The sequence below is a fragment of the Anabrus simplex genome, chromosome 12 (assembly GCF_040414725.1).
Source record: "Anabrus simplex isolate iqAnaSimp1 chromosome 12, ASM4041472v1, whole genome shotgun sequence".
In the NCBI taxonomy this organism is placed as follows: Eukaryota; Metazoa; Arthropoda; class Insecta; order Orthoptera; family Tettigoniidae; genus Anabrus; species Anabrus simplex.
In genome coordinates this window covers 97154566-97167659 of record NC_090276.1, presented here as the reverse complement: position 1 = coordinate 97167659, position 13094 = coordinate 97154566, and the positions used below count along the sequence as shown (strand labels likewise).

At 38.7% G+C, this 13094-nt stretch overlaps 1 protein-coding gene across 3 annotated transcripts in view; it reads left to right on the top strand.

The window, feature by feature from the left end:
• The window catches only part of Sfxn2 (sideroflexin 2), a 123281-nt gene that overhangs the window by 65890 nt on the left and 44297 nt on the right, over positions 1 to 13094 (top strand). For all 3 annotated transcript variants that reach the window (XM_067156342.2, XM_067156341.2, XM_067156343.2), the window contains exon 7: positions 3435 to 3534. In XM_067156342.2, coding sequence (XP_067012443.1) covers positions 3435 to 3534 — 100 coding nt within the window. The remainder of the gene's footprint in view (positions 1 to 3434; positions 3535 to 13094) is intronic.

The window sequence follows — 13094 nt, the reverse complement described above, 5'->3', positions numbered from 1 at the left end:
TTGACCAAGTTACAAATTCCAGATTGGATTCTAGATCCATTCTCGTTTGAAGCTTTGGATAAGCTTGATAGCTCTTTTCAGATGGAGTTTTTAGATCTGAAGTATGACTGTGAGGCGAAAATCATTTTCAAGCAGAGCGGTTATGAGTTAGGCTGGGTGAAGCTTATGGACACTTATCCACTACTGTGGGGAAAACTGAACCACTTCTCATCTCGTTCCCATCAACATTCTTAGTTTAAAAATGATTTAGTTCTGTTGTTCAGCTCCTCACAAAACAAAGAAATAAGTCGGACATGTGCCTCAAAGGAGACGCGCCTGAACTTGACGAACATAAAGCCGGATATTCAAGCTTTAACTGAAATCCACCAAGCATTAGGCGGCCATTGAAAAGATAAAATAAAACAATTACAATGTTTTCAAATTACATTTACTTTTTCAAATGTAACTGTCACTTTCTCAATTTTCCAGATTCCAATTTAAAAATGAAAACATGAACCCCTGTTTCTTAAATGTATGTCAGTGATCTTAGTTAATTATTTCACTTCTTTGTTCTTAAAAAAATCTGTAAAAAATGTACATTTTAATTGTTTTCTATTTTATTCAAGAGTGACCAGATAAAACTGCTTCGGTTGTTTTTATATATGGTAGTAAAATTGTTTAAAATTATAAAACTGCTTTATTATTTACACTTTACTTCAGATTAAAATTAGGCATACAATGAAAATGAAAAGGGGGAGATAGGTGTTAGTCAACCTCCAGAAAGGGGAGAGATGGGCCACAAAAGGTTGGGAACCACTGTGCTAGTGTATTTGTGTCAATTGCGCTTTTATCCCATTGACCTCATTTTAGTTTGTGTTGCATATTTTAATGTGTGATCTTAACATCTCACGCAAATTATGTATATATATCTGTACTTCCAGGCAATGCCTTATTCCTTTGTTTCCTGTATTTTATCTTATTTTATTAGAAATAAGGCATTACGAATTAGGTCCACTGATTGTTTTAATCTCATACTCATTTTTCTTCATCACCGTTTATTAACTCTAGTCAGTGGACACATTTTAAAATTTTAACTCTCATCTATCATGTCGTCCATCTCGTTACATTAGGGGCCGATGACCTTCGAAGTTAGGCCCCTTAAAACAACAAGCATCATCATCACCATCATCAACATACGTTCTTTTGGTAGAGCCATCTATGAGGAAAAGTCCAAACTTCTTGCCCAAATAGTTGCAACTACACCTGTTTTAATTATTGTGTCCTTGCTCATTTGTCTGTGATTTGTTATATGGCTGACGATGACATTTAAATGTCAAAACCGGTCCCATGTTAAATAAATGTTGTGAATAACACGTAATTAGTATTGAATAGGTTGAACCTTACAAATAACTCATCTCTGCGATTTCAGTTCAATACGGAAACAACAATGAAACTCCTATCTTTGAAATACCCCTACTCGATCCGAGGTAATCGGTCTCTCAAGCAGCAGTCATACTACGAGAGTGGTCTTATATATCCTACGCTTTCTGGCTGACGTAATCCCCTGGCTGTCTCGTGAGAATTCTGGAAAGTATGTTACAGCCAGGTAGTGGGACTTGCCCGCGCTGTTATGTAATTTGAGGTTCGTCCTGCGTGTTTATGTTGTAGTCTGTATGTCTTAATCTATGTATGATAGGCATCTAAGAATTGCTGATTTTATATCCTTCTTCTAAATTCATATTGTTCGAGTGTTTCTTGATTTCGATAGCCTCATCGATTTTCCTTTCCAGATTCCAAGGGATAGCTGCTAGGATCTTGGTCTTGTCAAATGATATTCCATGTCTTGTTTTGTAGGAATGCTTGGCTACAGCTGAAATATCTGTGTTTTGATTCTTGTGTGACGGATGTGTTCTTTTAGGTGGGTAGAGATCAGACATTTTGTTTCACCGACGTAGCACGTTCCGCAGCTACATGCAGTGTGGTATAGTCCAGGATCCTTTAGTTTTCCTGGTGGTAGATAATGGGCTAGCTTTGGGTGTGGTTTCCAGATGGTTTTTATGTTGTATTTGTCCAGTATCTGGCCGATCCTGTCACTAGTGTTTCTAATGTATGGAAGTATCACTGTTTTTGGGCAGGTCAGTTCTTCTTTTCCATTGTTTTCTTCTCATTTTCTAAAGGTTCGTCAGATGTTATTGAACGAGTAGCCATTTCTCCTGAGGGTTCTCGTGAGCTGTTTTTTCTCTTCTCTCAGGTGTTCTGTGTCTGATATCACTATGGCCCTCTTGATCAGTGATGTTAGAACAGCCTGCTTTTGTGATGGGTGGTGATGAGAAGAGCCATGCATGTATCTGTGTGTGTGGGTTTCCTGTATACTGCGTGACTCTGAGTTCCATTGATGTTGCGTTTTACTAGGACATCCAGGAATGGTAGTTTTCCGCTTACCTCGATTTCCATGGTGAATCGAATATTTACGTGAATAGAGTTGAGATGGTCGAGAAATAGCTTCAGGTTATTGCTCCCGTGAGGCTAGATCACGAACGTGTCATCCACATAATGGAGAAAACATTTCGGTTTCAGGGTAGATGTGCCTAAGGCTTTCTGTTCAAAGTGATCCATATACATGTTTGCTATTATTGGAGAGAGCAGCGACTCCATCGCAGCCCCTCCTGTCTGTTCGTAGAACTCCCCGTTAAAGTAGAAATAAGTAGTGTTAAGACATTCTTTAGCTAGTCTAATAGCGGAAATACTTCTGTTAGTGTCACCTTGGTGAAAAGTGATGTGACATCAAAACTTACTAATAAATCCCTACTTTGATTGATTCGTCCTTAAAGAGCTGGATGAATTGTCGGGAGTCCTTCATGTAGGTTTCAGTGTGACCTGTATGTGGCCGAAATAGTCCAGCTAGGTAATGGGCGATATCGTGCGTCGGAGATCCTATAGCACTCACGATAGGTCGCAGAGTAAGCCTTCTTTATGGATTTTTGGGAGGCCCTACAATTTAGAAGGTATTGGGTCCCAGGAAATCACTTTCTTCTGTATTTCGGCTGGAGTACTGGAATTTTTTACTAGTCTGTGGAGTTTGTTCTTAATGCGGTTGGTAGGGTTTCTTATTTTCCTGTATGTAGAATTGGTGAGTAATTGTTCTATTGTCAGTGCATGTGCGCTACCTTAATCTGCGGGTGATTATTGTTTCCATATCTTGACGTAGTGTTTTGAGGGCATCAGATTGGATGGTGGCAGCTCCTCATCAGTCTCTTGGCTTCCCACATTCATCAGGAGTGTGGACGTCTTGACAGATCTTGATTTGAGAAATGTTGTTAGTCATTACCATCTGTACTTGTCCAGCTTTCTTCATATCCCACATACTCCTGATGGCACTGAGGAGAGAGCCTATCTATGTGGAGATTGTTCTCTACTTGTTATAGTGTTCAGAATGTTTGCTACTCTAATTGCAGCGATCCTGCCCATCATCATGGAGCGGCTCGAGAAGAAAGCGTGGATGCAGAAGATCAAGCCTCTGCATGGCCCTATCCAAGTGATGTTCGTTGGATGTTTGTAAGTTTAACTTTGTTATGTATGCAACCTGCCCCTGTCTCCCAAACTTATTTGACCTATTTTTATCTAAAAAGGACACATCCCTCCTAAAAAAAATTCACAAACCAATTCATCCAAATATTATTTTATGCTAATGTATGTGACCCTCAAGCCAGTTTCTTAAAATAAAACACAATGCAATAATTACCGTATTTACTAATGTATTAGATCCCCCTGGCTTTTTGAGACAAAGAAAATGAAAAATATAAATCATGGGTATAAGGACCCCCCCAACGTAAATCATCAAAGAAGAATGATGATTCCGCTTCGAAGCAGGTACAAGCCTTGCTGTAGTTCCGATGACATCACACAAATTTGTGAATAGTTTCGTCCATACGACTCGCACAGTGCAGGCGCATCAAAGTCATGTGGTGCATCTGTGTTTCGTAGTTACGAAATATCCGCCTCCGTTATGTTCGCCTATTGCAGCTCTGATGACGTCTCACAAATAGGGGAATAGCTTTTTGTCCGACCTGTGCATTGCAAGCACGCATCAGTCATGCTATATATCTGGGTTTTGTAGTTAAGTATGTCCGCCAGCTTGATGGTTAGCACAATTAGCTACCATTCTTGGGGGCCTGAGTTAGAGTGTAGCACCTTTCGAGCGTGCACAATAATAATAATAATAATAATAATAATAATAATAATAATAATAATAATAACAAATAAGGAACTCGAAAAATAATAATAATATTAACACCGTAATAATAAAAATGAATTCAGAAAATAATAAAATAACAAGTTGGTGGCGATTTCACATGTAAGCTTGGTTAACTTACCAAACACGCAAAATCAAACCAACGCAAAGAAATGGTAACTTACAGGCCTAATAATGGATGTGGATGTGGAACGTGAAGGAGCCCTATTAATGTCCGTAGGAAGGTATGATGTTATGGGGAAGAAAAGGTTCGCAACAACCACCCTCAACTTAAATATTATTAAAATTAACAAATGAAAAATACATGATGCAAAATTAATAAATGACAGAGCAGCTGATACTTAACATACTAAAACCAAGGATGTTTAAATAGATTTTCACAAAAGATATAGATCCACTAAACCAAAATAAAGACATAATCAGCATGCTTAAATAAATTTGTAAAACACAAGGTTTAACATCGCAAGATTATACAGAATTACAATATATTGTCACTAACAAAATGCAGGTGACTGACTGGCGAAAACAGTCACAAAGAAAATTGAAATTAGAGACTATGGGAATCTAGAGCAAACTCCGACACGTTGAATTTAAATAATTGAAAGTTACATTAAACGAGAAAATACCGAAACACTAGAAGGAATTAAATAAAATCAACATCATAGTTTTACCAGCATAATAATTTTTACCCTCTCCGTAAATATTTTTCGACTAACTGCATGGTTGTGGAAATTCGTGTTCTTAAAGTGGTCCGCCGCTTCGTTATTCATTAAGTAATTATTGGTTAAGGATACCCTTGTTTTCAAAACTTATAAACTGGAAACTTCTCCGGCTGGAAATGTTATTATGATGCCCTTCTGTTGTGTAAGTTCAGACAGTGCTTTTGCTGTATTCTCCTGCTTTCTAGTGGCGTAGGCATGAACTACCTCACCTCTTGCTCATTCTTTCTCTGTGCGTGTGCGCGTGTGCGCACGTTATCGTGGTAGCCGTGGACTGATGGATTCTGGGTAATCGCCATTACTGTTCTGTAAGTGAAACGACATGGTTGTGTGGCGTGCATCTCTCCCTAGCGAGATGAATTGTGTAATCATTATGGACCCAGGCTGAAGTTACTTTGGTAGGGCTTAAGCCCTAGTGAACCTCAAAGGTTTTCTTTAATTTTTATCTTCCTCGCCTGGAAATTGTAGTGCATTCTAAGGATTTCCTCTACTATATGTAAGTAAGAAACGATGGTGGAGCGACCTCTCAACTACAGCAGCATGAACTGTAAGTGTTTTTCCAACTCATCTTTTACCGATTTTATGCGGCGAACTGAAAAATAAAAAATGTGAAGTGTGTGCCGGGACACGATGTAGTTTTGTGTCGTCTAAAACGTACGTTTTTGCCTTGTGGTATTTGAACATTTTTCGGGTTATTAAGAGGAACTTACTGTATATGTAAATAACCTTTGTTAACTAGGAACTTCCATGTACTGTAAAAATACCTTTTTTTAAAAATTCTTCGAGATTGTAAATTTAAAACTTAATGTTTGATTATGGCTTTCTAGGCCTAATATGTAGGTGGTAACGTAATGTTTTACCTAGGTTACGTACCAAGGGAGTTGCTGCAAGGGTGTGGGGTTTACGTGTGTATTCTGTTTTCGTTCTAACTTCTTTTTGGTTTCCTTATTTAATTTTATTACCTATTAACTTGGTATTTAGGTGGCTTTTGAGCGGGCCGTTTTTTTCCTTGTCTCTTATGATATTTTCGTCCATTTATGATTTGCGGCCTGTGATTGGCCCCTTTCCTTGACTGACCTATTGTTTTGTTACTATGGAAATGTAAATGATGTTGATATTGTTGATGAATGTTGATGAATATGATTTGATGTCGCTGTTACGAATTTAGCATTGTGGGCGGTTTAACCTGTTTCCTTTTAGTAGATTTTGGCATTTTTCTCTCCCTTCCTGCATATTTTTCTACCCAGTGTCGCAGATCTTATTATTATTATTACTATTATTTTTGGGATTACTTTCTTGGAAACTTGTTCGTAATTTCCCACCCATCCTTGTAGGAGCTCCTTGGGAAATACCCTCAAGAAAGTTTCAGTATCAACAAAATAACTGTTTAAGTCAAATTCTTTTCTAGGTTTTATAAGATGTGTGATAGAACTAAGTTCTTGTCAAGGTAATTTTTGGTATTTAAAAGATACTTTCGAGTTGAAGAGGCATTTCAGAATTGTACGTAGTCTTGTTAATTTTCTTATTCCTTAATTAATTAGTAAATTAAATTTTTTCTTTTATGAGCGGTCGACCGTAGTTTTGTTTTTGAGCAGTAAGTTTTTAAAATTTAATTTTCCAGTGAGGATATACCTTTTTAATTTGTAAGTTAAAGTTTGTGATTAAATCTCTCTTTGTTTCCAAGTAAGATTTGTTTTTTTTAACATGGGGGTAATTTTGGGATGACCAGGTCTACATTTTATCCACCCCTCTGGTGTCACCGGTTTAACTAATGTGAGTGTCTGTTCTCTTTTTCTTTCATAAGTGTTGGTCTTGCACGTTTCCATGGCTCTGATCTGTGACTTGTCAGAGCATTTGTGCTGTCACTTGGGGTGATTGTGGCTTTAATTACTCTAAGTGCTACAGATAGAAAAACATAGAAATAGCACTTACCAAGAAAAACTGGAGTTCCCCGAGGGCAGCCCTCGGGCGCGAATGCTCACGAGGACAGGCAGATGGAAAAGACGCGGCCGAATCCCATCACGCGCGTGAAGCCGGCAGAAGGCCGGAAATGGACAAATCACATTTAACCAATAGGACACCAAATTTCTCTAGATTCCCATTTTTCACCAATTGGAAAGGTCGTTATTCTGACCAATCCAATTACGTGACCATATATGGTCATTTCCTAACCTGCTCATGCAAGAGGGATTGCATCCCCTAATCTCTCCACGTGCAGTACCTGTTGTTGTTGTTTGAGTCATCACTCCATAGACTGGTTTGATGCAGCCCTCCATGCTACCCTATCCTGTGCTAACCTTTTCATTTCTACGTAACTACAGCATCCTACATCTGCTCTAATCTGCTTGCCATATACATACCTTGGTCTATCCATACCATTCTCCACCACCTGCACTTCCTTCAAAAACCAACTGAAGAAGTCCTGGGTGTCTTAAGATGTGTCCTATCATTCTATCTCTTCTTCTCGTCAAATTTAGCCAAATCGATCTCCTCTCGCCAATTCGATTCAGTATCTCTTAATTCGTGATTCAATCTACCATCTCACCATCTGTAACACCACATTTCAAAAGCTTCTATTCTCTTTCTGAGCTAGTTATCGTCCATGCTTCACTTCCATACAATGCCACATTCCACACAAAAGTCTTAAAAAACATCTTTCTAATTCCTATATCAATGTTTGAAGTGAGCAAATTTCTTTTCTTAAGAAAGCTCTTTCTTGCTTGTGCTAATCTGCATTTTATGTCCTCCTTACTTCTGCCATCGTTAGTTATTTTACTACCCAAGTAACAATATTCATCTACTTCCTTTAACACTTCATTTCCTAATTTAATATTTCCTGCATCACTTGCCTTCGTTCGACTGCACTCCATTACTTTTATTGTGGACTTATTTATTTTCATCTTGTACTCCTTACCCAAGACTTCGTCATACCATTCAGCAGCTCCTCGAGATCTTCTGCAGTCTCAGATAAAATAACAATATCATCAGCAAATCTCAAGGTTTTAATTTCCTCTCCTTGGACTGTGATTCCCTTTCCAAACTCCTCTTTGATTTCCTTTACCGCCTGTTCTTTGTAAACACTGAAAAGTAGGGGGAACAAACTGCAGCCTTGCCTTACTCCTTTCTGGATTGCTGCTTCTTTTTCAAAGCCCTCAATTCTTATCACTGCAGACTGATTTTTATATAGATTGTAGATAATTCTTCATTCTCGGTATCTGATTCCAATCACCTTTAGAATCTTAAATAGCTTGGTCCAATCACCATTATCGAATGCCTTTTCCAGATCTACGAATGCCATGTACATGGGCTTGTCCTTCTTGATTTGCTCCTCTAAGATCAGACGTAAAGTCAGGATTGCTTCACGTGTTCCTACATTTCTTCTGAAGCCCAATTGATCTTATCCCAACTCAGCTTCAACTTGTTTTTCCATTCTTCTGTAAACAATATGTGTTAAAACTTTGCAGGCATGAGATACTAAACTAATGGTGCGATAGTTTTCACACCTGTGAGCACCGGCTTTCTTGCGAATAGGTATAACAACATTCTGCCATAAATCGGATAGGACTTCTCCTGTCTCATACATCTTACACACTAAATGGAATAACCTTGCCATGCTGGTTTCTCCTAAGGCAGTCAGTAATTCAGAGTGAATGTCATCAATTCCAGGTGCCTTGTTCCTATTTAGGTTGCTCACAGCTCTGTCAAACTGTGACCTCAAAATTGGGTTTCCCATTTCATCAGCATTAACAGACTCTTCTTGTTCCAGAACCAAATTATCTAAATCTTCACCTTGAAACAACTGTTGGATATGTTCCTGCCATCTATCTGCTTTGTCTTCTTTCCCTAGAAGTGGCTTTCCATCTGAGCTCTTAATATTCATACACCTAGATTTCCTTTCTCTAAAGGTTTCCTTGATTTTCCTGTATGCAGCATCTACCTTTCCTAGGACCATACAACCTTCGACATCCTTGCACTTCTCCTTCAGCCAGTCTTCCTTAGCTACCTTGCACTTTCTATCCACTTGATTCTTTAATCGTCTGTACTCTTTTCTGCCCTATTCACTTCTAGCATTTTTGTATTTTCGTCGTTCATCAATCAGGTCTAGTATCTTCTGAGTTATCCACTGATTCTTAGTTGATCTTTTCTTCTTTCCTAACATTTCTTCAGCAGCCCTGCTGACTTCATTTTTCATGACTATCCACTCTTCCTCTATTGTGTTTCCTGCAGCATTTTTGTTTAGTCCTTTTGCCACATATTCCTTGAAACAATCCCTTGCACTCTTGTCTTTCAAATTGTCTAGATCCCATCTTCTTGCATTCTTTCCTTTCTTCAAATTCTTCAGCTTCAGATGGCATTTCATGACCAACAAGTTGTGGTCAGAGTCCACGTCTGCTCCTGGGAAAGTTTTGCAATCCAACATCTGGTTTCTGAATCTCTGCCTAATCATAATGAAGTCTATTTGATACCTTCCAGTGTCTCCAGGTCTTACCCACGTTTAAAGCCAATCAAGAAGTTAATATCAAGAAGTTAATATAAAGAACCACCTAATTGATACTTTATTTTTTTCTTTATATTAACTTCTTGATTATACTCATCGATACGGTCATGAAATGGACGACTTGTAACACGTATAAAGCTGTTGTTTGTGGTGTTTGAACTAAGTATTGGCAAGGACTAAATTATGATCAGTGCAGAATTCAACCAGCCGACTTCCTCTTTCGTTCCTTTGTCCCAATCCGAATTCTCCTACTGTATTACCTTTTCTTCCTTGGCCTACCACTGCATTCCAGTCTCCCATCACAATTAGATTCTCATCACCTTTTACATATTGTATTAAATCTTCTATCTCTTCATATGTTCTTTCGATTTCCTCATCGTCCACTAAGCTAGTTGGCATATAGACCTGCACTATTGTGGTGGGATTGGTTTGGTGTCTATCTTGACAACAATAATTCTTTCACTATGCTGGTCGTAGTAGCTTACCCACTGCCCTATTTTCTTATTCATTATTAAACCAACTCCTGCCTTTCCTCTGTTTGATTTTGTGTTGATAATTTGGTAGTCACCTGACCAAAAACCCTGTTCTTCTTGCCAACGTACTTCACTTATACCAACTACATCTAACTTTAGTCTATCCATCTCCCTTTTCAGATTCTCTAATCTACCACAACGATTCAAACTTCTAACATTCCACGTTCCAACTTGCAGAATGTCGGTGTCCATCTTCCTGATGATCGCCTCCTCTCGTGTAGTCCCCACCCGGAGATCTGAATGGGAGACTAGTTTACCTCCGGAATATTTTACCTGGGAGGAAGCCATCATCAGTACATCAGTCATACAGAGAGAGCTGCATGTCCTCAGGAGTTAGTTACGGCTGTAGTTTCCCGTTGCTTTCAACCGTGTAGCAGTATCAACACAGCTAAACCATGTTGAGTATTATTACAAGGCCATATCAGTCAATCATCTAGACTGCCGCCCTTGCAACTTCCGAAAGGCTGCTACCCCCCTTTCGAAGAACCATTCCTTAGTCTGGTCTCTCAACAGATACCCATCCGATGTGGTTGCACCTGCAGCTTGGCTATCTGCTTCATTGGGACACGCAAGCCTCCCCACCGCGGCAAGGTCACATGGTTCGCAGGGGAGGGTGCTGTACCTACTAATCCAGAAGTAATGTACTGCACGCATTTCGCCAAAGCACAATATTACAATTCTTGATGTACAGAATATAAAATGATAATACCATTTAGCTCTACTTCACACAATAATTTTAAAAAATAACTTGCAATAAATTCTTCAAGTTACATTAAAACGTCCAGAATGTCTTTTCTTCACACCTCTTGAAATGACTTTAACTGATACACAACATTAATACAACACATCTAAATGAAATTTAAATACAAGGGTCGCTTAATCGCTCTTACAATGTTAAAAATATTCAAAAGTTCATAAGTCCCAAATATTATTCTTGAGGTTTCCATAAATTGCATAAATTAAATATTACAATAATCAAACATAATTTTCTTTCAGTCCAGAGTCCATATTTCTTCATTTTCCACAGTACTAATTTTAAAAAATAAAATAAATAAAATAAAATTCTGCTGTCCTTTCTTGATGACACACATCACAAGAGAGTGGCACTACCTCGGGATGAGGAAACGAGGGTTACTTTAGTTAAGCAATATTCACGGTTGTCGCTATTAATATAGCAGGTGACATCATTAACAAAGTGATTGTTTAATATCTCGTAACTCGGGCCAATATATGTAATTTTTGGAGAGAAATAGGTTTAAAATATGATAAACAATTTATTCATAACAATTTTTTTAAATCAGCAATGTATATAACAAAGATATATATACTTAAAAATATGTAAGCTTATTTTATCCTATAAATACTCTGTGAAAATCTGGATAGTATTACAGTACATCACTATCACTTGTTCTAGGGCAGCTATTCCTTGTGGATTTTCTGTCTCTCTCCTTCCAGCTTATACTGTATGTTTTGAACAGGTATGTACCGTTAAAGATGGGAAAGACCCACTATATTATAACAGAGAAATAAAGAAATGAAGGAGGAGGTGCAGCTTAGAAAGAAATAGACTTAGGAATGGTTGTAGTCATAACGAGAGAGTCCACGAACCTACTACGCTGGCGTAGCAGGGGGAGAGGTGATACTCTCACGTGGCGCATCCCAGGTGGCAGATAGGGGGGTCCTAACCGGCTTGCCGGCGGACTTGAGGGAAATAAAATACCTCTCGCTGTCCAAACACACAACCCCCTGTGGATGGGGGACGCACATGTAGAATACACCCGCGGTATCCCCTGCTTGTCGTAAGAGGTGACTAAAAGGGACGACCAAGGGATGATCAAATTAGAACCATGAGACTACTTGTGATTACAACCACGCGGGGAACACAATGGGTCGCTTTTACCTGCGCTTAGTACCACTATGTTAGGTACCAAATAGGTTTGTGATTAGTATAGTGCCAGCTTCTACAGTACCTGTGATTTGTACCCCTATATGAGCAACACCATAGGATGAGTGACACCATGGTTCTGCCTTGCCTATGCTTAGTACCCACTATGTGAGGAACACCCCGGGATAGTGCGGGTCCCTGTGGTTAGTCCACTTTTGTGAGGAACGTCATAGGTTTGCGTTGTCTGTAAATAGCGCTGCAGTGTGTGAAACACCATAGGTCTGTATCCCATGTGTGAATTTCATTACCTGTGAGTAGTACCATGTTGTGTGGAATGCCGCAAGTCTATGCTACTTTTGATTAGTACTGCAACATGACCAGAACCATGGTTCTACTTTCCTAACGACAAGTATCATTATGAGAGGCTGATGACTTGGATTTTGGACCCCTTTAAACTAAACACATCATTGATTCAGTATTATGCTATAGACGCAGTCCCTTGGTCAGTAATACTATTCTTTTAAGTCAGTTTCTGTGAATGCGAGACATTGCGGGTCGGATCCACTGATTGTTTTAAATTCATATCCATCCATTCGTTTTTCGTCCTTACGTTCTGAATTCTGGTCAGTGGAGGATTTTGGACTTTTAATTTGTCATTCCATTTAATCTGATTTTGTACCATTAGGGGCCGATGACCTCGATGTTAGGCCCCTTTGAACAACAAGCTCCATCATCATCACATAACGAGAGATTGAAGGAACTTGTTAGGAAATTTAATTTAGCAAGAAAGTCAGACAAGAACATCAAGGTGGTAATCATAGTTAATTTTATGTAAGAAGTAAAAGTACTTTAAGACAGGAACAGGTTCCAGGAAAGGCATTCCAGGGATCATGAATGAACTAGAGGAGTGTATATGTGAGGAATTACAGAAGGTAAATTTTTTCTCAGGATATACTCAAGGCAATAAGTTGGAATATCTGAAATATTTATTTGATCACTGTTTGCGTGAAAGAGCGATACCAGCTATAGTATTTCCAGTGTACAAGTGAAAGGGTGATAAACATGAGGCAGTAAATTGACGTATGTAAGCTCTAGGAAAACCATTCTTTCTGATTATGTTACTATCTGGTTGGATAGAGGGCAGTTCAAGTTTTGGAAAGTTCATTCCAATGAAGCACAACTTGTAGGTTTCCAGCAAGATATAGCAGATATTTTAGTTTAAGGAGGT